Source organism: Lampetra planeri, chromosome 38, assembly GCF_965212315.1.
Source record: "Lampetra planeri chromosome 38, kcLamPlan1.2.h2, whole genome shotgun sequence".
NCBI lineage: Eukaryota > Metazoa > Chordata > Hyperoartia > Petromyzontiformes > Petromyzontidae > Lampetra > Lampetra planeri.
The window spans coordinates 5,422,039-5,446,787 of record NC_136144.1 but is presented as its reverse complement, the minus strand read 5'-3'; the positions used below and the strand labels follow the sequence as shown (position 1 = coordinate 5,446,787).

The 24,749-nt window shown below is 52.6% G+C and overlaps 1 protein-coding gene across 1 annotated transcript in view; it reads left to right on the top strand.

The window, feature by feature from the left end:
* Positions 1–24,169, top strand: part of DSTYK (dual serine/threonine and tyrosine protein kinase) — a 35,798-nt gene extending 11,629 nt beyond the window's left edge. The window contains exons 2-8 of the mRNA XM_078612127.1: positions 11,889–12,053; positions 13,254–13,684; positions 18,300–19,002; positions 20,829–21,064; positions 21,679–21,762; positions 22,871–23,047; positions 23,921–24,169. Of these exons, the coding sequence (XP_078468253.1) occupies positions 11,889–12,053; positions 13,254–13,684; positions 18,300–19,002; positions 20,829–21,064; positions 21,679–21,762; positions 22,871–23,047; positions 23,921–24,169 (2,045 nt within the window). The remainder of the gene's footprint in view (positions 1–11,888; positions 12,054–13,253; positions 13,685–18,299; positions 19,003–20,828; positions 21,065–21,678; positions 21,763–22,870; positions 23,048–23,920) is intronic.
* Positions 24,170–24,749: the final 580 nt, after the last annotated feature.

Sequence of the window (24,749 nt, the reverse complement as noted above, 5' to 3'; positions counted from 1 at the left end):
CATCATCAGGTATAAATGAAATAGAAACACAAATCTAGTATACTTAGAAATGTAATGTAATACAACAGAGAGTCGGATAACATAACAGTCAACACCCTACCTGGTTGATTACGTTCTTCCTGAGAATGCTAAATTTGAGAGCTAAAACACAGAACCAGAGACATTTCGACAGACATATAAGTGGAGACAGATATCACAAAGATACATAGGCACACAGAGAAACCACGCCTCTGTGTCGAGGTCTTAAATAGCTTTTACACTATGAGACCTCCTTTACCAGTGGCAAAATATAGTAGTAGGTTTTTACCCTTTAAACTGGTACAAAACTGACACCTTTATACAAGGCATCATGTTTGCAATAACCGCAACACAAGCAGTCTAAAAGAAACAACTCTGATAATGGTAATGATATGCATATCATTACCATTATCAGAGTTGTTTGTTTTGCATTTTGACTGCTTGTGTTGCGGTTATTGCAAACATGATGCCTTGTATAAAGGTGTCAGTTTTGTACCAGTTTAAAGGGTAAAAACCTACTACTATACCTTAAATAGCTGTTGGAATCGCTCGGCGGCAAGGCCACTTTAAGGCGGCATGACCCAATCTAACATTGCCCGGGGACTGCTCCACTCGGGCAATTAAATACCGAATTGTTTTTTTACTTCGTTATTTCATATTTATTGGAATGAGGGAGGGGGCCCCGGGGCCGGGGCTATTGTAGAACTGAAATTGAGGTTGGATGCAAGCCTCAACAACACGAGTTTTAATGACTCAAGCGGCGTGGGTGTGGCACCCAAGCCGACTAAAATTGCGAACCAGCCTGTCACTATGGCTAGGAGCTATAAAAGCGAGAGTGGCACTGCTCGTTGGTCACGATGGGGGGTGGGGGGTGATGGTTTGGCAACGTTAATGCTGAAATATTTGTAGCAAACGAGAGAAGAACACAAGTGATTTAATTATCTTCTTGGTTCTTTCGGTAAAGTCACGTAGAAGGGAAGTAATAAAATAATAAAAATAAAACATAATAAAATAATTCTCACGACGTTTCGGGCCACAACGCAAGCAGCCGTCCTCAGGCGTTGTGGCCGAAACGTCGTGAGAATTATTTTATTATGTTTTATTTTTATTATTTCCCTTCTACGTGACTTTACCGAAAGAACCAAGACGATGAATCCCTGCAGTCACGAAAGCTTCAAATCGTGATTTAATTATAACGAGGCGTCCGCGCAGGAGGGCGTGGGTCATTTCACCCGCCGCTCTTCACCCCGCGTCACGCCTGCAAGTTCGATTTTCCTCGTCTCTCGAGCCTTCACCTGGCTCGTGAACGGAATGAACTTGGGATTTTCGGTGAAGTCGCTTGAGGCTTCGCCGTTCGCTGGTGCTTTCGGTATTTGCGGCGAATTCTTGAAGAATCCCGAACGCGCTCTCGTGCGACTCGCTTGGGCAACCTGCAGCAGAGGTAGCAACCGGGTACCCGATACCCGTACCCTACCCGATACCCAGCTACCCGTACCCGGCCGGGTACGGGTACGGGTAGCCGTTTGCGACCCTGGTGCGGCCGGGTACGGGTAGGCCGTGAGTCACTGGTGAGTAACCGTTTGTCACTCATTTCGGTGAAATATTTAAGTATCTCCCTGCAAGAGAAGATAAAAACTTTGACCTGCCTAAACAAGTAGTGAAGCTTGAACGTCATCGCATATTGCAAGTTTTCTTAAGAGGCTGTGTGTTTTTAGGTCAGCCAGCTCTGTGCATGGCGGTATGGCTCCAAATATTTATCTACGTTCTATTCACTGATGCATGAAGGCCTACCCCCACCGTTCCATGTCAAAGAAATTCAGATTTTTTTTTGGTACACCATACTTCACCACGCTGGTCAGTGCGAATTGGGGAAAAGGGATGATGCCCAGGGCCATATCAGATCTCCAAAGTTGTTCACTGGGAGTGCGGTGCACTAAACTCTGTGCCCGCTACCCACCCCCCCCCCATGCCTCCTTCACACAAATAAACATGAATTTGCAGTCTTCTTGGTTCTTTCGGTAAAGTCACGTAGAAGGGAAGTAATACAATAATAAAAATAAAACATTATAAAATAATTATCACGACGTTTCGGCCACAACGCAAGCAGCCGTTCTCGGGTGAAGAATGAAACACCACCAAGCTTGGAGCGTATATTTAAGCTGGGTTGGAGGGGGGGAGGTGGGAAGAAGAGCGACCTTGACAAAATAAAAATAAAAATGAATTTGCAGTGTTCATGCGAGCCGACGTGAGACAAATGCAATATAATAGACTGCGGGCATTGACTGGTAGAGAGAGAGAGGGGGAAGGAGAGCGGGTGCAGTGCGCGTGCTTGTTAGTTCTCCCAGAAGTGTTCTCAAGTCGATCTCATGACGATGAAATTCCGTCTTTACGATCCCGCCGAAGCTTCATTACAGTGGCCCGCACAGGGACGCATATTGTGTGCGCTGGTTTTAAGTGGCTTAAAGCGAGCGATTAATACAGGGTGCATACGCTTTTCACGCACGCACGCTCATGCTTGCATGCAAATGGTGTCACTCTTGCGGGAAATCCTGGTTCGGGGCATCGTCCGCAGCGGAGCTAAAACGTTTATGTAATTGTTTTATTTTTTTCATCGCAGCTCTTCAACACAAGGCCCAAAGTGCCCAAGCGGCCTGTTACACACAACACCGCTTGTTGTAATTGATAACAGTCGGTACGTTTCTTGGGTTGAGAAAGGTCTTTGTGACCTTGGGAAAAGAGACGAAGGGAGGGAATTCCAAAGTCGGTCAATGCAAGGGAGAAACAGAAAGGAAAATGTTGTGCAGTGCGTGAGTGTTTTGTTGTGACCTGCAGTGTGGTGAGTGAGTTGTTGTGACCTGCAGAGTGGTGAGTGAGTGTGTTGGTGTGACCTGCAGCGTGGTGAGTGAGTGTGTTGGTGGGACCTGCAGTGTGGTGAGTAGGTGAGTGTGTTGTTGTGACCTGCAGTGTGGTGAGTAGGTGAGTGTGTTGTTGTGACCTGCAGTGTGGTGAGTGGGTGAGTGTGTTGTTGTGACCTGCAGTGTGGTGAGTGGGTGAGTGTGTTGTTGTGACCTGCAGTGTGGTGAGTGAGTGAGTGTGTTGTTGTGACCTGCAGTGTGGTGAGTGGGTGAGTGTGTTGTTGTGACCTGCAGTGTGGTGAGTGGGTGAGTGTGTTGTTGTGACCTGCAGTGTGGTGAATGGGTGAGTGTGTTGTTGTGACTTGCGGTGTGGTGAGTAGGTGAGTGTGTTGTTGTGACCTGCAGTGTGGTGAGTGGGTGGGTGTGTTGTTGTTGTGACCTGCAGTGTGGTGAGTAGGTGAGTGTGTTGTTGTGACCTGCAGTGTGGTGAGTGAGTGAGTGTGTTGTTGTGACCTGCAGTGTGGTGAGTGAGTGAGTGAGTTGTTGTGACCTGCAGTGCGGTGAGTGGGTGAGTGTGTTGTTGTGACCTGCGGTGTGGTGAGTGAGTGAGTGTGTTGTTGTGACCTGCAGTGTGGTGAGTGAGTGAGTGTGTTGTTGTGACCTGCAGTGTGGTGAGTGAGTGAGTGAGTTGTTGTGACCTGCAGTGTGGTGAGTAGGTGAGTGTGTTGTTGTGACCTGCAGTGTGGTGAGTGAGTGAGTGAGTTGTTGTGACCTGCAGTGCGGTGAGTGGGTGAGTGTGTTGTTGTGACCTGCGGTGTGGTGAGTGAGTGAGTGTGTTGTTGTGACCTGCAGTGTGGTGAGTGAGTGAGTGTGTTGTTGTGACCTGCAGTGTGGTGAGTGAGTGAGTGAGTTGTTGTGACCTGCAGTGTGGTGAGTAGGTGAGTGTGTTGTTGTGACCTGCAGTGTGGTGAGTGGGTGGGTGTGTTGTTGTTGTGACCTGCAGTGTGGTGAGTGAGTGAGTGTGTTGTTGTGACCTGCAGTGTGGTGAGTGGGTGAGTGTGTTGTTGTGACCTGCAGTGCGGTGAGTGGGTGAGTGTGTTGTTGTGACCTGCGGTGTGGTGAGTGAGTGAGTGTGTTGTTGTGGCCTGCAGTGTGGTGAGTGAGTGAGTGTGTTGTTGTGACCTGCAGTGTGGTGAGTAGGTGAGTGAGTTGTTGTGACCTGCAGTGTGGTGAGTGAGTGGGTGAGTGTGTTGTTGTGACCTGCAGTGTGGTGAGTGTGTTGTTGTGACCTGCAGTGTGGTGAGTGAGTGAGTCAGTTGTTGTGACCTGCAGTGTGGTGAGTGGGTGAGTGTTGTTGTTGTGACCTGCAGTGTGGTGAGTGGGTGAGTGTTGTTGTGACCTGCGGTGTGGTGAGTGAGTAGTTGGTTTAATGCGGTGTGGTGAGTGAGTGAGTTGTTGTGATCTGTGGTGTGGTGAGTGAGTGAGTTGTTGTGATCTGTGGTGTGGACAAAATAAATCCTCATTCCGGGAGGAGGAAGCAAGGAGCAGAATTTTCGAGGAGAGCTGGTCGACGTGGAGTGACGTCACCAGCGTTGCACACAGACATTCTTGGCTCAAAGTAGGTAATGATAATGGAGGGGCGTCCATTTGGGGGACGTCACCTGCTCATGAATATTAATTCGTGGGGCTGGTCGATGTGGAGTGACGTCACGAGCGTTAAGGACATTCCTGGGTGATTTTTGTAGGTATAAGGCAGCGGGGGGAGGGGGGGTGTAGGAGGGGACATGCAAAATTAATCTCATGGTACAATGTAGAGAACGCCATTGGGACTTTGGTAACCCCATTAGACCTCCTTTGCCAGTACCAAAATATAATAATAGGGTTTTCCCCCTTTTTTCCGGCAACACAACTGAATCTTTTGGGGCACCGTTGAATTGGGGTTAAAAAAACTCCCCCAAAAAAAATAATCGATATTTTTGTAACATTTTACAAACTATACTCTTTGTTTGTTTCGGTAAAGTCACATAGGTGAAAACAAAATAAAATACGCTACAGTAATTTTGCCGGAGCGGTCACACCTGATGACGGATGCTTGTGTTGCTTCTGAAACGTCGTGATTTAATTTAGTTTTTGTTTTCACGTACGTGACTTTACCGAAAAAAACAAAGAGTATGGATCCTTGCAGTCACGAAAACATCAAACTCTAGAATTTGACAAAGCACTTCTAAAGCCGACTCGCGAGCCGGCGACAAAAACAAACGACAGCCGCACGGCTGGAATGGTAAGCGACGTTCGGCGCCCCCCCCCCCGCTGCGATCCCGAGAAGAGTCACGTTGCTTCTCGTGCGGCACCGACACAGACGTGCTCGTGAAACCCCGCGCTCTTTGGCTCTTTGTTTGAGTTTTTCGTCGGCGTCCTGCGACCAACGATTTTGTGCGCGAGCGAAGATCGTGCGAGCGTCCGCAGTGGAATCTCCCTTGCCGGGTACGTCCGAGGTTTTGCTCGTCCGGGTCAATAGTTGACCAGATTTACCGCTAACTTGTGAAGAAGTTGTGAAGCCCTTTGGACGGGAACAAATGAAAGTGGACTGCCTTATGAAGTCCTGTCCACGCACAGTACATTGTCACTCATCGTCACACATTCCTCACTTGGCCCGAGAATTTGTCGTCCTGGCAATGATGAGTTTGCCGATGCTCTGCAGACATCTTTGCGAGTGTTACGTGCCTTAATTAACAACAACAGAAAGTGAAAATTGAGTGTGCGCTGTTGCGTAACGTTTTTTGGTTAAGAACGTAAATAATCGGACTTTCTATCGTCTAGGTTTTTTGCGTGGTTGTAAGGGAGTTAATTCAGAAGTTGTTCCGTGACTCCTGGCGACGTTTTGCGACGTGGGACGGACGGCGCTGCGGCCGCGAGAGTTTCCGCGTGGACATTTCTGAATCTCGTGACACAATGATGCTGGTCGTCTGTCCGTCATGCTCGGTAATTACCAGACTCAATATCGAATAGAAATAATAGCTTGCAGCCCATTATTCTTGGTTCTTTCGGTAAAGTCACGTAGAATTGAAATAATAAAATAATAAAAATAGACAGACTCTGTCTCCTCGACAGACCTGTTCTCCACCTGAGGACGGCTGCTTGCGTTGTGGCCGAAACGTCGTGAGAATTATTTTATTATGTTTTATTTTTATTATTTTATTATTTCAATTCCACGTGACTTTACGGAAAGAACCAAGAAGATGAATCCCTGCAGTCACGAAAGCTTTAAATCGAAATTTGACCCATTTTATTCGTCAAGCGAGCAAAAATGGGGATTTTTTAAATTATAATTTATTTCTTATTTCTTTATTATTTATTTTATTGTTTCCCTTCTACGAGACTTTACCGAAAGAACCAAGAATATGAATCCCTGCAGTCACGAAAGCTTGAAATCAAAATTTTACAGCCCATTGTCAATCAACCACTGCATAAGGGACTTTCCACACTTGCAGGCGATGAAAGTTGTTTGGCTGTACATCACCATACCGCTATGCTTTTCAGATGCGCTTCTGCGGCCGTCTGGAATGCTCTTCCCTTCTGATATTAGTCAGCCACTGGAGCTATTCACTTTAAAATCTAGATTGGAAACTCATTTCTTTAGAATTGTCTCTTGTCTTTAAACTTAATTTGGAGCTTTCGTGACTGCAGGAATGACTCTTTGGTTATTTCGGTAAAGTCACGTAGAAAGAGAAAAGAATAAAATCAAATACTAGCATACGACGTTTCGATTGCAACACAAGCAATCGTCATCAGGTATAAATGGAATGGAAAACAAACCTAGTAGACTTATAAATGTAATGCAATACAACACAGACAGTCGTCTAACATAACAGTCAACACCCTACCTGGTTGATTACGTTCTTCCAGAGAATGCTAGAGAATTGTCTCTAGCCTTTAGTTTGTTGTCCTTGCCCCGCACGGTTGGCTACGTACGGTGTGAAAGAAGTTCATAATACGTACATGCTCATTGCAGGTTGGTGAACGGGGGGGGGGTGGGGGGGGGGCGCTCAGAACCGGATCAGTTATTACACACCACTGGTTGGGAATCGAACTCAGGTTTCCAAGTTCATTTCGCTTACCGCCCTCGCCAACTGTTATCCAGGAGCGTTTTTTTGTTCAAGCGGAAAAATTCTGTGGCCCGGTCTCACTCGTTGTGATCTCATTTAGCAGTCAGGCTTTGTGAATCTTGCTGCTGTAAGGGTTTAATGTCACGACCACTCGCTCTAAAAGCCATGCGGCGTGACCACACAAATGGATTTGCGAGGTAACGGATTAATTTGATGGAGATAAAACGGGGAATAAACATTGTGGAATAAAAATAAAATAAAAATCACGACGTTTCGGAGGCAACACACCGTCACAGCACGATAGCTGTATCAAGTGAGAAGCTCTCAAGCTCTCACTTGATACAGCAGTCGTGCTGTGACGGTTCCACCTGAAGATGGAGGCTTGTGTTGCCTCCGAAACGTCGTGATTTTTATTTCATTTTTATTTAACTTTTATTAATTTTAATTTTTTACTTACGTGACTTTACCCGAAAAAACCTAAGAATATGAATCCTTGCAGTCACGAAAGCTTCAAATCTAGAAATATTGTGGATTCTCTAGCGGTATTCAATGTGAGTTTATCCGCAACAACAACAAAAAGATTTATATGTCCCGTGAAAATGATCCCCGAGGCAAACGCTAGGTAACAGCAGCACCCCCTGACTTGTTTTCTAAATTGGCGTTCGCTCCGCTGGAATGCCTCGATTGTGGTTTGGCTTTTTTCTCCGTGGCCTTAATCCAGGCGGAGCCAATCGGTTTTCCGCCTCGAAGTTGGACCAGAAAACAATCGGAGAGGACGAGCGGTTTTCCAGGCGACTGACAGAAAACTGTAATTTTCCCAACTCCGTTGTGTTAATGTGATCATTGCACTTATCATCATCGGCAGCAGCAGTAGTAGTGCCACGCTGGCGAGATGTTAACTACCTCACCTGCTATCTAGGAGGTCGTGGGTTCGATCCCAACCCTGACGTCCGTTGTATATTTGGAGTTTGCGTGTTCCCTCTATCCCCGTGGTCACGTGGATGTTTCTCCGGGCCCTCCAAATGTAGAATCAACGTTTCGTTCATAGTATTATATAGCTGCTATGAATTTCGACTTCATGAGTCACTTGTGATGGAGCTATAATTTGTGGTCGCCAGGTCGCTTCTGAAAAAGAGCTACATAGCTCAGTGGACCTTGCCTGATAAAATTTAAATAAAAACAAAAAAATTTAATGTTTTATTTTTATTATTTTATTATTTCCCTTCTACGTGACTTTACCGAAAGAACCAAGAAGATGAATCCCTGCAGTCACGAAAGCTTTAAATCGAAATATAAAATTTAAATAGTTTAGTTTTACCAATCTTGAAGCTTTCGTCACTGCAGGAATCCATACTCTTTGGTTCTTTCGGTAAAGTCACGTAGATAGAAAATTCATAGACCACGACGTTTCGATCGCAACACAAGCAACCGTCAGACAAACACAGCAGTTCTCCTGCTGTGTTTGTGCTCACCTGGTGACGGTTGCTTTAGTTTTGTCGTTTTGTTCATTTGGTCCGTAATCACACACCTCCAATGAGCACGGTTGCCTAAGTACGGTGCGAAAGAAGTTCAGCATACACACATCAGCATCAGAGGTAGCAACCGGGTACCCGATACCCGTACCCTACCCGATACCCGGCTACCCGTACCCTGGTGCGGCCGGGTATGGGTACGGGTAAGGAATCAAAACCCGTCCACACAGCAGTGTCCGTCGCTACGCAACTCCAGACGCGTCACACGAAACGTGAAGCGTTAAACGAGTTGGGCCTTAACAGAGCGGTAGACACGAAAAATGAAGGAATTTATACGACCACATTAACCCCCCCCCCCCCTCTGGTCTTCGCACCCGACTGGCTCACAGTTGACGACGTCACATTTTTACCCCCCTCTATTTGAGACCGCAACAGGACGAGGATTTCTCCACATATCTGCGGCTGTCCGCCTGATGACGCTGGTTGTTGTAATTTGCCGGCGAAACGTCACGGCACTCGAATTGTAAATGTTGTGGGTTTACTCTCCAACACACAAGCGGTGTGCCGTACTAGTAACTAATTGGCATGTTTACTAATTGACTGTTTCGGGTGTTGGCGGGTTTAACGACAACATTTATATTCACGCGATCTAACCCCCACAAAACAACTGTTATGGACGCATGCCCACGAAAACAGATGCGCCTGTTTTCATGGGCGGGGTCTCAACTGCGCTCGGTTCAAGCGGCCGAGAATTCCAGACCCCAGAAGCCGTGGCGGGAGCGGCGACCTCCTGTGGCGAGTCGACCGCGGATCAGAGCAACGCTCATCCCTGTCGAGCGTGGAAGAGTCGCAGCAGGGCGGCGGCGGCGGCGGTGGCGTTGGCGGCGGGCCGTGCACGCCTGTGAATCGAGCAGCGTGGAGGCGACGGTTGGTGGATTGCGCAGATGTCGTGCAAGCCCCTTCCCGTGGACGTCGGGGTGCAAGCAAATGTGGAACTCTGCGTGCTGCACGGGGTCGGGTGTTGTCGCCCGTGTGGATCTTCTTCGGGTACTCTGGTTTACCTCCCGCGTACAAACCGTCGTTAATTGGCTGAAAACATCTTAATACGTCGGGGACTGCAGAGCTGGGGTAACTGGTGGCGCCGGCTCACCGCCCGGCTGCGTTCCCACTTCAAGTTTCATTTCATTCAAGTTTCATTTATTTGGTATAGCCCTGTGAGCCATGTGGCTCTTAAGTCGGGTGCAACCGCAACAAACTAAATATGAACGGAGAACATCTTAAAGCGACGACGCGCAACAGAAACATCCTGGAATAAACCAGCAAATCTTCCAATAAAAACAAAATTCTCCCGTGGTTCCTCCCCGTGCCCCTTGAGTCGTGCTCTCTCTCTCTCTCTTTGAGGGCGAGCGAACGCTGCGTGTGCGTTACAAGTTGAAATTATTATCCATAGTGGGCCCAAAATTGCGTTGAGATGAGCGCTCTTCGGCCCCCTCTTGAGTTGTGAGGCCCCTTTCCTCCACCTTCAGAACTGCTCTTTGTGTTTAGTTTGTTGTCCTTCCCCCGCACCTCCGATTAGCACGCTTGGCTACGTACGGTGCGAAAGAAGTTCAACGTGCAATGCCGGTAGCCGCAGGGCTGCACGTGCGCCGTTTGTTGTATAATCCCGAGGCGTGTGTTCATATGTGGATTGCCAATAGTATCTGAGTATCTTGTTCGGCCCTTAGTAAGGAAATGCGTTTGGCTGGTGATATGGCTGAGGGATAGCACGTTCTCCACCGATCATCATTACAGTCACCTTGTTATTGTTGTGGATCTGATAACCGTGAATGCCGTCAGCTTCACTCGCAACTGACGCGAAAGAACCCCCCCCGATGTCATTCGCAACAGTTGGCCATCTGCACCTCCGATTAGCACGGTTGGCCACGTACGGTGCGAAAGAAGTTCTACTTACACACACACACACACGTACGTGTGCGTCAGTATCCGAATGGCACGGCAGGTTACTCAATTGCATTACACGTGATTGAACCCACGACCTCCTCCGACTGGCAGACGAATGAAATGCCCTCGGTCACTCTCGCAAGTGACATTGCTCTCGCCTTGGTTATCGCGAAATCAACTTGAAACTGGAAGGTTTTCCCCGCCCCGTGGTTTGGGGCTATCGGACGGAGCGAGCGCCGCTGCCATTCTGCTCTTTTTTTCTTTGTTTTGTCGCGCATCATCCCGTTGCCTCCACCCCGCCGTCGACAAATGGCGGTGCTCACAAAGCCGCTACTGTACTCCCGCCGGTTTGCGTGGCCGCCGAGAAAGGAAAAAAATCCGACGATGAAGTTGTTGTGCGATTCCGCAGCGTCGCGTTTTGCTCGGGGGCCGGGTGACGGTTTAAGAGGATTTTTTGAGCAAATGATTCGAATGTTGTATTCTCCGGATTATGACGCGCTTGTTTTTCCCCGCATCTTAAGGCAAAAGAAGGTTGGGGGGTGCATCGTTGTCAACTAAGAGCACTGACGATGTTACAGCAGACAGGAAAAATTATATATTTACTGACATAGGACACGCACAAATCGGATCCATACGTTAATATAGGGCCCATAAACTCACGTCGGACCCATACACTTACATAGGACCCATACCTTAACGTAGAATCCAAACACTTATGCAGGACCCATACACTAACATAATACGCATAGACTTACATAGAATTCATACGCAAACATTGGACCCATAGACTTACAAAGAACCTCACTGGAAGCATGAACGTAAACACAGAAATGGTCAATCACGTGATGATGATGTCGTTCATCCACTGCTGTGGCTGTGCGTGGTCACTGCAGTCCAGCGCATCACCTGGAGTTTGGCGATAATGACAACGATGATGTCAATGGTGATTATTCAGCCTCGTCGTGGTCCCGTGTGTGTGTGTGTGTCGTCACCGTGGGCCAGTTTATCATCTACAGCTTGGAGATGATGATAATGTTGACGATGATGACGACGACGATGATGATGATGATGACGATGACGACATTCATACATTCTCTTCACCGGTAGTCCTGGTGGTGCCGTGCATGTTTTCTCACCGCAGGCCAATGCATCATCTACAGCTTGGAGATGATGATAATGTTGACGATGATGTTGACGACGATGATGATGATGATGAAGACGACATTCATACATTCTCTTCATCGGTAGTCCTGGTGGTGCTGTGCATGTTTTGTCACCGCAGCGCAATACATCATCTAGAGCTCGGATATGACGACGATGGTTATCACGACGATGACGATGACGACGACCACGTTGATCTGGCCCTCTCTCCGCCGCTGCTCGTGCTGGCGGATGCGTGTGTTGTCCACGTCGACCAGTGCGCCGTCTAAAGCTCAGAGACGACGACGACGTTAATCCGCTCGTGTCCGCTTGACCCCCCCCACACCCCCCCGCAGACCAGCGCAGCTGCATCTCTTTCCCGGCGCACGAGCTTGCCTACCTCCACTCGGTGGGCGACTGCGCCCCGTGCCTCCTCATCGCCGGCACCAGCGACGGCGCCAAGCTGCGCGCGCTCGAGTGCATCCTCGGGGAGCGCGTGCTGCCCGACCTTCCCTCGGACGGTGCGGCCCCGCTCTCGTCACCTGCGGTCAAACGGCAAAGGGGTCGACCGTAAACTCGATCCTCCCCCCGTGCAAGGGGATTAATCCGCTTGTGCTGTACTGGCACGTATTGGCAAGCCGAGAGATGAATTGTGAGCTATTTTAAACTATTTAAACTGGAAGCTATTTTCTGTGTTACCAGGTGTTAAGGCCCGCTGAGCTATGGAGATCTTTTTCAGAAGCGATCTGGCCACGAATGAAAGCCCGATTCAGTGGCTTGTCATCATCACGTGGACATTTATTAGCAGCCAAATACTCTAAACGCGCGATGTTGATTCTAAATGTGGAGGGAAAAACCAGAGGACCCGGAGAAAAATCCACGCGACCACGGGGAGAGGGAACATGCAAACTCCAAAAATACAGCAGCAGGCGTCAGGGCCGGGATCGAACCCACGACCTCCTGTACACCAGGCGAGGTAGTTAACATCTCGGCACCGCGGCTTTCTGATGATCATTCAACACCCTTTGTTTGGCATTTTTGCGATTTTTGAAATTGCTGCCTCATACCACGACCTGCCAGAAATACCTTCACGAGGAGGGGCTCTAGGGGGCCCTTCTGGGGGGTGGGGGGGGGTATTTGGCCTACTCTAGCCCCAGGGGTGCAATGAGTTACATCGGTTTTTGACAATGTTTAAATGCACGCCCGTGCGTCAATATTCGGATGAGCTTTCTCATTGTGCGGACGACGCGTTTCAGCGCCTCTTCAAGCAGTCGTCCGCGTGCGACTAAGTAAACGTACTTGTACACGCACGAGCCCATTCGCCCAAGACCGACATACTTCGAATGCCTCGGGGACGAGACTGCATCGTGCGAAAGTGGAATCCGTCCCAGAGGTCGCAACCGGGTACCCGATACCCGTACCCTACCCGATACCCGGCTACCCGTACCCGGCCGGGTACGGGTAGCCGTTTGCGACCCTGGTGCGGCCGGGTACGGGTAGGCCGTGAGTCACTGGTGAGTAACTGTTTGTCACTCATTTCGGGTAGGGTACGGGTACCCGTACCCGGCCGGGTACAGGTACGGGTACCCATTTGCGACCCTGGTGCGGCCGGGTACGGGTACTGGTAAGGAATCAAAACCCGTTTGCGACCTCTGATCCATCCCCAACAGCTCCCCCTCAACCGCACTCCGCTCTCTCTCCTCCCGGCCTCCCGGCTGTAGCGGACAATGCGGGCGGTGGAACGGCCGACGGCGTCGGGAACGGCAATGGCGGCGACGGCGACGGTGGCGGCAGCGCGGGAGCGGCGTGCCGAGCAACCCGGCTGCGGCACGGCACGGAGCGCCGCGCCAGCCTCGTCCTGCCGGGGCAGTTTGAGCTGCTGCACCCGCAGCAGGCCACGCCGCCGCAGCAGCCTCTGCAGCAGCAGCAGACGCAACAGCCGCAGCAGCAGCTGCAGCAGCAGCTACAGCAGCAGCTGCAGCAGCAGCTGCAACAGCAGCTGCAGCAGCAGCACGAAGACGACGACTGGGAGAGGACGCCGGCTGCTGTTGCTGCTACCGCTGCTTACCTGCGCATGCTGCAGCCCGAGTGCCAAGACCCGGCGTTCCGGCAAGCTCAGCTGGAGCTCAGCCTGCCGCACCCGCTGCTCAAGGTGACCGCGCGGGGCGCTGCTGGCGGTCGCACGGAGGGGTTGACGATCAGCTGATCTCGAGGAGCCGTCCGTGGGGCCCGCCACGGTGGCTAGGAGATGTTAACTGCCTCGCCTGGTACACAGGAGGTCGTGGGTTCGATCCCGACCCTGACGCCTGCTGTATATTTGGAGTTTGCGTGTCTCTTTCTCTCTCATCACGGTGGCTAGGAAATGTTAACTACCTCGCCTGGTAAACAGGAGGTCGTGGGTTCAATCACGACCCTGACGCCTGCTGTATATTTGAAGTTTGCACGTTCTCCCTGTGCTCGCGTGGATTTTTCTCCAGTTCCCCCGATTTCCTCCCTCCGCCTTTAGAATCAACATCACGCGTTTAGAGTATTTGGCTGCTAGAAATACCCACGTGATGATGACAAGCCACTTCGTTTACCTATCATTAGTGCTAGCCAGGTCGCTACTGAAAAACAGCTGCGTAGTTCAGTGGTCCTGACCCAGAGGTCGCAAACGGGTTTTGATTCCTTACCCGTACCCGTACCCGGCCGCACCAGGGTCGCAAACGGGTACCCGTACCCGGCCGTACCCGTACCCTACCCGTACCCGGCCGGGTACGGGTAGGGTACGGGTATCGGGTACCTGATTGCGACCTCTGGGATGAAGCCATGTTGCAGGTGCGGGTCGGTTGATTCTAGGAACTTGAATTGTGAGAAGAGACAAGACGTTGGGAAATGAGTGACAGTTACTCACCAGTGACTCACGGCCTACCCGTGCCCGACCTCTGGCCTGACCTGGTAAAAGAAAAAGTTTATTTTGTTTTTGCCATGATGATGAATTACAAGCACCCACCAACGAGATATAATTAACGGCGCGGGAGTTTTAACAACGCGGTGCCGGAACGTCGCGGCGGGGCGCGCCACGATGAAGCCCGGCGCCCACTCACGTGCGGAATGTCGCACGGGCAGGAAGACTTCATTAGCACCGAGTCGACACGATCGGCAAGTGAAAAAAAAAAACACCCAATAAACATCCCATATATAATGTATGAAAATATATATGTGAAGTACAACTTCGCATATCCGAACAGCTGGGGACTGACGTACAGGCGGACAAGTGAGAAGGTCGGATATTCGAACGTGTGTGGGGAATGACGGTCAAACACAAAGGGGTCCCGCATCAATTCGTCGTCTTTCCCCACCGCCCCCCCCTCCGACCGTCACGGTTGGCTACGTACGGTGCGAAGGAAGCTCGGCGTACGAGCACCGAGGGCCTCCCGAAGCCCGTCGCCATCTCTCACGATCGCACGGTGCAGGAACCCGGCGGCCGCGTGCACGCGAGATGATTTCACGGCTCCGCGTCCCCCTCAGGAGTGGCCCCCTCCTTGTGCTCGCGTTCCGCTGTGAGGCATGACCCTCGGCCTTCACGACGTGTCTGGCCTGCGCGCGTTCTCTCGCCCCGGCCTGTCCTCATCGCCTACACGCCTTGTCCCCCCCGGTCCCGACACACGCCCCTCAGTTTTCATCGCCCTCGCGAGCGCGTAGAGAACCTGCAGAACTGTCCCATTGTCACGAGCGTAGTTCCTAAACCCAATATGTCGTCGCCTTCACGCCCCTCGCGCATTATTGCGGCCGCGTTGGCATTGTCATGGCCAGCAGGCGTCCTGCTGGCACTGCTGCGGCGATGTCATCGTCGCCGTGTGCGCGGGGAACGCAGCGTGCAATGCAGCGTGTTGTTGTGGTGTGTGCGGGTAACGCAACGTGCAAGGCAGCGTGTTGTTGTTGTTGTGGTGGTGTGTGCGGGTAACAACGTGCAAGGCAGCATGTTGTTGTTGTTGTGGTGTGTAGGCGGGTAACACAACGTGCAAGGCGGCGTGTTGTTGTTGTTGTGGTGTGTGCGGGTAACACAACGTGCAAGGCGGCGTGTTGTTGTTGTTGTTGTGTGTGCGGGTAACACAACGTGCAAGGCAGCGTGTTGTTGTTGTTGTGGTGTGTGTGGGTAACACAACGTGCAAGGCAGCGTGTTGTTGTTGTTGTGGTGTGTGCGGGTAACACAACGTGCGAGGCAGCGTGTTGTTGTTGTGTGTGCGGGTAACACAACGTGCAAGGCGGTGTGTTGTGGTGTGTGCGGGTAACGCAACGTGCAAGGCAGCGTGTTGTTGTTGTGGTGTGTGCGGGTAACACAACGTGCAAGGCAGCGTGTTGTTGTTGTGTGTGCGGGTAACACAACGTGCAAGGCGGTGTGTTGTGGTGTGTGCGGGTAACGCAACGTGCAAGGCAGCGTGTTGTTGTTGTGGTGTGTGCGGGTAACACAACGTGCAAGGCAGCGTGTTGTTGTTGTTGTGGTGTGTGCGTGAATAACACAACGTGCAAGGCAGCGTGTTGTTGTTGTTGTGGTGTGTGCGTGAATAACACAACGTGCAAGGCGGCGTGTTGTTGTTGTGTGTGCGAGTAACACAACGTGCAAGGCGGCGTGTTGTTGTTGTTGTGGTGTGTGCGGGTAACACAACGTGCAAGGCAGCGTGTTGTTGTTGTGTGTGCGAGTAACACAACGTGCAAGGCAGCGTGTTGTTGTTGTTGTGGTGTGTGCGGGTAACACAACGTGCAAGGCAGCGTGTTGTTGTTGTGTGTGCGAGTAACACAACGTGCAAGGCGGCGTGTTGTTGTTGTTGTGGTGTGTGCGAGTAACACAACGTGCAAGGCAGCGTGTTGTTGTTGTGGTGTGTGCGGGTAACACAACGTGCAAGGCGGTGTGTTGTGGTGTGTGCGGGTAACACAACGTGCAAGGCAGCGTGTTGTTGTTGTGTGTGCGAGTAACACAACGTGCAAGGCAGCGTGTTGTTGTTGTTGTGGTGTGTGCGGGTAACGCAACGTGCAAGGCGGCGTGTTGTTGTTGTGTGTGCGAGTAACACAACGTGCAAGGCAGCGTGTTGTTGTTGTTGTGGTGTGTGCGGGTAACACAACGTACGAGGCGGCGTGTTGTTGTGTTGTGTGCGAGTAACAACAACGCTCCCGTGTTGCCAGGGAAAGTTCATACCGAGTTGCCTGCAGGCGCAAGGAATGCTGCGCGCGAGCTCCAATAATCATCTGCTTTGTTTTTTAACAACATGTGCGGTTACCATGGGAACTGGAAAGTTTTTAAATACTGGGCACCACGGCGGCTAGGAGATGTTAACCACCTCGCCTGGTATACAGGAGGTCGTGGGTTCGATCCCGACCCTGACTACGCCTGAATATTTGGAATTTGTCTATCATTATCATCATCACGGTGGCTAGGAGATGTTAACTACCTCGCCTGGTATACAGGAGGTCGTGGGTTCGATCCCGACGCCTGTACACACTTGGAGTTTGCGCGTGTCTCTCCCCGTGGTCGTGTGGATTTTTTTCCTGGTCCGCGGTTTTTTCCGCTCCACATTTCAGCAACGTCACGCGTTTAGAGAATTTTGCGGCTATACATGGACACGTGATGACAGGCCACTTTGTTGGGCTACCATTTGTCACCAGGTCGCTCTTAAAAAAAGAGCTGCATAGCTCAGTGGGCCTTAGTTGGCAAAATAAAAATAGTTGGTTCCTAATAGCAAAGCATGGCCTGTTGTATGTACGTATGTTAAAATTACTTTGCACCGTACATAGCCAACCGTGTTCATCGAAGGTGCGTGTTGGTGTGCGTGCGTGCGTGCGTGTGTGCGTGTGTGCGTTTGCGAGTGGAGGGCGTGGGACGGTGGTTAGCGCAGTGGGTTTACTACCCAGCACACCTGTTTTACCTGCTTCATTGGTTGTCCGTCTACCTGTTTGACTGTGTCCGCCTGCCTGTGTTACTTTCTGTCTGCCCATCTGTCTACCTGTCGACTTGCCTGCCTGACCATCGGGTCTCTACCTGTTTGACTGACTTTCTGACTACCTGTCTTTCTACCTACCTGTCAATCTGCCTCTCTTTTCTGCCTGCCTGTTTGTCTCCCTGTTCGCCGGTACATCCGAATACCTTTCCATGAATATGCGTGGTATGCACCAGTGCAGTGGTTGGCACATTGCGCTACGAACCCACCGACTTGCGTTTGATTTCCCGCTCGGTGGAGAGTGGTATTTGATCTTCTTGTTGTCCTCGGCCTTCTCGGCCTTAATTAAGTACCCGGCACGGACCGTTAAACAACACGGGCAGTCAGGCATGCTGCTGGATACACGCCACCCACAATTCGTACCGTGCCATCCTTAATAGGTGCTCCATGCGTCTGCGTGCCCCTGTGTCTATGCCTCTGTGTGTCTGTGCTTATGTCAGCTGATCTGCCAATGTTTCTGTATGACCATGCGCCTGTGTGCCCGTCTGCCTGTGTGTGTGCGCGCCTGTGTACCTGTCTGTGTGTGTGTGCGCCTGTGTACCTGTCTGTGTGTGTGTGCGCGCCTGTGTACCTGTCTGTGTGTGTGCGCGCCTGTGTACCTGTCTGTCCGAATGTCCACGTGTGACCACGTGTCTGCGTTTCTGTGTGTGCGTGTCCGTCCGTGTGTCTGTTTACCCCTATATATATTTACGCACGTGTACGTTTCGCGCCGTACATAGCCAAACGCGATAATCGGAGCCGTGCCGTGCTAACCGTACAACCCGCGTCACCCCCACGTGCCCGCCCCACCAGGAGGTGAGCGTGGTGCTGGCGCCGTCGCGGCAGCTGCAGCCGCTCACCGCCGCGCTGGAGGAGCTGCGCAGCCACTTCCTGCCCGTCGTCCTCTACGCCGTCGCCTGCGACCGGCTGTGCGACGCCGACGCCCTCGAGCTGGCGCACCTCAAGCAGAACTTCTCCGAGCCGGTCTTCTTCCTGCGCCTGCCCCCCGCGCACGCGCCGCCCCCCGCGCCCGCGCCCCCCTACGCCCGCCTCACCACCACCTACGCCAAACTGGAAAGGGACCTCCTGAGCGCCGGCAACAACTGCGGCGGCACGGCGCTGCACCAGCAGCTCGTCGGGCTGGACTACTTGGGCGGCACGTCGGCGGGCACGTCGGCGGGCCGGGCTCACAGCGCGCTGACGGACTGCGCCGACCGGCTGCCGCACTTCTCGCGGCTGGCGCTGCACGCTCGGCTCGTGGAGGCGACGGGTGTGCTGGGCGGGGTGCATGCCCGCGGCCTCGACCTGTTCATCAGCCACGCGTTCGACATGGCGCGCGACCTGCAGATCACGCCGCGCCGCCTGCAGTACACGCGCGCCAAGGAGGAGGAGCTGTACGCGTCGCTGCTCGAGATCGCCAACGAGAAGCAGGAGGAGATCCGCCAGATGATCGTCGACACGCTCGACAGCATGCGCAAGCAGCTGCTCGAGGAGGCGGCCACCACGGAGTTCGCCGGTTCGTCGGCGGGGCGGGGTGGGTGGTGGTGGTGCGGTTGTGGCTGTGGGTTAGGGTTGCGGTTAACGGATAGGGTTTTATGGTTCAGGGTTAAGGGTTTGGCGAGAGAGAGGGGAGATGGGGCGGTCGTTACCGCGGGTTTGATGCGAGAAATTTTTGCCGGGATTTTTTTTTTGATCGCGGTTGTCAAACACAGGCCCCCAAAGGGCACAATCGCGAGCGTGTACAGGAGTTTAACACGCAGCAGTCGCAGGAGGAGGAGGGGGCTTTCGCGACCGATATAATCCATAAGAGAAGCTTTTGGGTTAGAGCGAGTAAATGTGTCGTTAAACCCGCCACCACCCGACACAGCCAATGAGTAAGGTTTGTCACGTAAACAGAACGTGCCAATTCGTTACTAGTTCAGCACACCGGTGTGTCAGAGAGCAAACCCACGACAACATTTACCATTCCTGTACCGTGACGTTTCGCCGGCAATCACAACAACCAGCATCATCAGGCGGACAGCCGCAGATTTTTGGCGAAATCCACCTCCTGTTTCGGTCTTAAACAGAGGTGGGGATGAATGTGATGTCGTCACTTGCGAGCCAATCGGGTGCGAAGGGTGGGGGGTGGGGGCGGTTAATGTCCAGCAGGTCACAAATCTTCTCCGCGTACTACTTTCCTCGCACCGCTCCGCACTGGAATTCCCTCCCATCGCTTATTTTCCCACTTTCTCCTCGTAGCCATGCTCACTTCAAACAAACGTGTTTACACCTGTCGCCGATTGGCACTTTATCCGGATGACAAGAAGCTCTGCGGAAAAGTAAGACGTGCCCAAAACTCGTGCCCGGTGTCCACGCAGTTGCACGGATCTGGTTACGCACCTCCGATTAGCACGGTTGGCTACGTACGGTGCGAAGGAAGTTCAATGCACGCACGTGCAACCAGCCCCCCCAAACCACCCGGCCACCTTCACAAGCCAACTTTGTCAACGACGATAATTTTATTGCGTGTTGACCCCCGTAGCTGTACGACCCCCGATAAATCGCACGCGGTCAAAACCGGCGCTCTCGGAGATACCAACTCCAGATCTCGGCTGTGCCGACTCTTACACAGCCATTATGAATCCTGACTACTCCCCCCGCACCCCACCCCCCCTTTGTGCCTTGCCGTTAAACATAAATTTATACATTCCCTTACATACACACACGCACATCAACCCAATTATAGTACGCACCCCACATTTTTGGTCTGAAATACAGAGGCAGTGGTGCGTCTTACAATCAGCAGAATAAAGTGAGGTGTAGCAAGTTGACGTATCCTGAACTGGGCACAAATAGTACAAACTTCTTGTGAGAGAGGGAATTCCAAAGTGGAGGCAGAAAGCGAAGCAGTTGTGGCCTGCAGTGTGGTGGGTGCGTGCGTGGGTGGGTGCGTGGGTGGGTGCGTGGGTGCGTGCGTGGTTGCGTGGGTGCGTGCGTGGTTGCGTGGGTGGGTGAGTGGTGCGTGGGTGGGTGGGTGGTGCGTGGGTGGGTGGTTGGGTGAGTGAGTGGGCAGTTAGGTGGGTGGGTGGGTGAGTGAGTGGGTATGAATCCTTGCAGTCACGAAAGCTTCAAGTCTAGAAGTGAGTGGGTGGTTTGGTGAGTAGGCGGTTGGGCGGTTGGGCGAGTGAGAAATACAAAAACAGCGGCGCCGTCTCTGCGCGGCCAGTGTAACGTACTGCCGCGGGCAAACACGCGTCGGGAAACGTTACTTGCCGTTGTTTTTGTTCCCCCGCCGCGTTGGGGAAGAGAAAAACAACAACAACAACAACCGGGCATCGCCGCCGTTGTCTTTCGTCGCAGACGTTCCTGTGAGCAACGGGGAGTCGGGCAGCGGACGTGGCGTCCAGCGCTGCTCCAAGCACATCCAGGAGCTGGTGCTGAATCGTCTGAAGGAGGCGGTGGCCAGCAAGCTCATCGCCTCGGTGGACTACCTGCGCGAGAGCTTCGTGGGCACGCTCGCGCGCTGCCTCGACTCGCTAGAGAAGTCGGGCGGGGACGTCACCAGCAACAGCCTCACCAGCTCGCACCTCAAGCAGGTGGGGGTGGGGGGGGGGTGGTGAGGTGTGCACTGTCTGCCTGTGTCTGTCTGTCCATCCATCCGTCTGTCCATCCATTTCTCTGCCTGCCTGTATGTCCGGGTTTTCAAGCGTAGTGTTCATTGACCGTTTCTGCCCAGGTGACCAATTAAATTCATAGAGACCCGTAGATTTATACAGAAAATCCATGGACTCAGAGCGGGAGACCTGTAGAAATTCAGAGACCCACAGATTCACGGAGAATGAGTTGTGATTCAACTGGGCGCTGGAGCCTAACAAGTCGATCGTCTCGGCCTGACCACCGCTGCAAAACAAAACCCTCGCGTTACATTCGTTTCTGCAGTGAATTTGCCCGAATTTCATCTCTGAGAATGAGAATGTGGGGCTGACGGTCTTGCGACGAACCCTCACTCGCTGCTGCCTGTGCCGGTGCGAGTGGGAAGTCGCTTACTTATGCCCGCGCGTCACTTGAAGCGAGCTCTGCGTTATCTGCCTCTGCGTCCCTTTTTTATTTGATAACAAGGACTTCACGTTATCGGTTGTGTGGGGGGTGGGAGTTGCTCACTCGCTCTGTCCTCACCGTGCCCCCCCCCTCCCCACGCGCGTCCCGGCAGATCTTGAACGCGGCCTACCACGTGGAGGTCACCTTCCAGTCGGGTTCCTCCGTCGCCTACATCCTCTGGGAGCAGATTAAGCAGGTGGGCCTGGTCTAGTTTGTTGTGTTTCTTACGTCTGGTTCGTGCAGTGTTGTCCACTCTATAAGCCCGTACGTAACATCATCGCCTCGTTTGAATAATATTACGGTGGCAGCGGCCCCAACAGAGGAGCGGCCCCACGAGCGCCGCCCCCTTGTGCTCATGACCCCTGGGTGTCAAGGGTCACGAGGCTGGGTGCCGCCCCCTTGTGGCCATGACCCTCGGGGGCCTGGGGTCACGAGTCTGAGTGCCTCACCCTTGTGCTCATGACCCCCGGGGGTCAGGGGTCACGAGGCACAGGCTCGGCGGGCCGGCTGGCAGCTCGTGACTGCGTGCGCGGGGGGTAGCGGACAGTGGCGCTTTGTGTGCCACCGTCCAATGTGACCCTCGGGGGGTGGGTGGGTGGGGACATTCTGCATTCTGGCGCTGACCCTAGCAAATAAAGCGTCGCGGTTCTAATTTGTATGTTGCGCGTTGCGTAATCTTAAGGTTAGCGATAAAACAAAAGTTATCTAGTTTAATTTGTATATTGTCAAGTGATTTGTTTAACTTCCCCATACTTTGCACTCCCGTCATGTTTTTGTATTGATTCCCAATTGTGGAAAATAGCTTCATAGCTCATCGTATTCCTCCTGTAGTATAAATACATATTCTGATTTGTTTTTGATAAGAGCAGCAACCGTGTTCACCGGAATGTCTCGGGAGCGCTTTTCCGCGCAATAAGCGGCTCACGTCACATCTTCATCTCGAACGTTGAAAAGGGGCACCTCCAGTGGCAGCTGTCTCTGTGCAGCACAAGGTGACTCGGGCGCTTGACCTGAGTCTACCCGCAAGGGGCGCAGGAGTGTAGTCGCAATTGACCGATTTGCAGGTACATCTTTTTGAATTTGGCAAATTTACCGGAACGCAAAGGGTTTCACACCGACCCAAACGGATACTTTGCCGTGATCAGAATCGCGATAAAATTCGGGCGAAAATTTACGAAATACGGAAAACGCTAACAAGCCGGCTGGCGAAAGGCTCCCTTGCTTGACTGGCTTTGCGGCCTGTCGACCTGTTCCAACGCCACGCGGCGTCCCGTACGCGACCCTGCGTCTGTGCGGAACCACAGCTGATCCACAGCCTCACGTGGACAACGCCGCCAGCGCCCACGGCCGAGTGGAAACGCAAGGTGGCGCAGGACACCATGGAGAGCCTCAGCGCCTCCAAGCTCGCCAAGAACATCTGCAGCCAGTTCCGCGCGCGGCTCAACCACTCGCACGAGGCCTTCGCGTCCTCGCTGCGCCAGGTGAGACGCCGCCGCCGCCGCCGAAGGGGAACGGTGAAGTCTGGGGTCGACGGGTGCCGTTGCGGAATCGTGATGGGCCGTGATTTGGCGCGTTTGGTACGCGCGCAGATCTTTGAAGCGCAAGGCTGTCACGAAGGCGCCATATCTCGCAGACACGGGCTGTGGGGTAGTTTCGCAGGAGGTTGACGACGTTGCGGCGCGGTGCAGTAAAACCTTGGACTGCGAGCATAATTCGTTCCGGAAACGTGTTTGTAATCCAAATCACTCGTAATATCAAAGCACTCGTGTATCAGTTGTGATCACGTGACCCTCGGCAGACAAAGCGTATACACGTACTACTCGTATTGCAAGGCCTCGCTCGTTTATCAAATTAATATTCATTTAAAATGTTTGCTCGTCTTGCAAAACACTCGCAGACCAAGTTACTAGCAATCCAAGGTTCTACTGTATTTTCCAATCGGGGAATTTAATCGAATTTGGCAAATTTGAAGCGTGACGCCGGCACACGCACGGTGGCCTACTCTTTCCGAATGACTTATGCGATCTTCCTCGTCCACCGTGAAGCGGACTGCGCGTGCGCGTACGCTTAATAACCGCGGTGGTAATAACCCAGGGCAACCTGCCGGATTCAAACCGCGAAACCTTCTGCGTCCTGCCGGCGAATGCGCCACCGCTGGGCCGCGTCGCCCGGTCCACAATCGAAGATCGCGTCGTACCGCGCGAGCGACCGAGCGACCATCGATTATCTTCGAGTCGGCACACCGTCGTAGTTTTGGCGACGCCGTGGATTCTCTGGATCCGACGGCGACGACTGCGGCGGCGTGCGAGTTTCCGTCGTGACCCCCCCGCCCCCCCCGCTCGCCGTTTTCACAGCTGGAGGCGAAACACTCGGGCCGCCTGGAGCGCACGGAGGACATGTGGCTGAGGGTGAGGAAGGACCACGCCCCACGCCTCGCCAGACTGTCGCTCGAGAGCCGCTCGCTCCGAGACATCCTCCTGCACGGTACGCTGGCGCCCACTCATCCCCCGTGTCTTTGTGTCTTTAACTCCACCCGCCACCCCCCCTCCAACCGTGCTTTCGGCGTCGGCGTCACGCCACGGGACGCTGAATACACACAATAGAGGTTTTTTTTTGGGTTCGATCGCTGAAATGTAGATGTGTGTCGTTGAACACGCCACCACCCGACACAGCCAATGAGTGAGGGGTTTGTCACGTAAACAGAACGTGCCAATTCGTTACCGGTTCAGCACACCGGTCGTGCGTTGGAGAGTAAAACCCACTGCAGTATTTACCGTTAGAGTACGGGGAGTATTACGCGAATGCATCTCGCGAAACAGCGGGCGACCCGTTGATTCTTCGTCAATACCGCCATCCACGCGACTCTTCTCTTACACATGTAACAAAGGTCGTGGAAGCGACTTCTGGAATCCGGTCTTTATTTGTCTTTCGTTCACAACACTCCCGTCTTACTCCTTCACGCTGCTGACAGACAGCGGGAGAGGGAGAGAGAGAGAGAGAGACACGCGCGGCCACGTGGCAGCCTGGACCCCGCTCCAGCGTGGCCTCACCCTCCGTTCGTTCCAGATCTGACCACGTGTTGTTTGTCTCCTCCCCTTTTAATACCTGGGTCACGTGGTACCTTTCCACCAATCCTGGTTAGCCTCTATGGAATCTTCTAGACTCCATCGTAGGCTCCCGGGA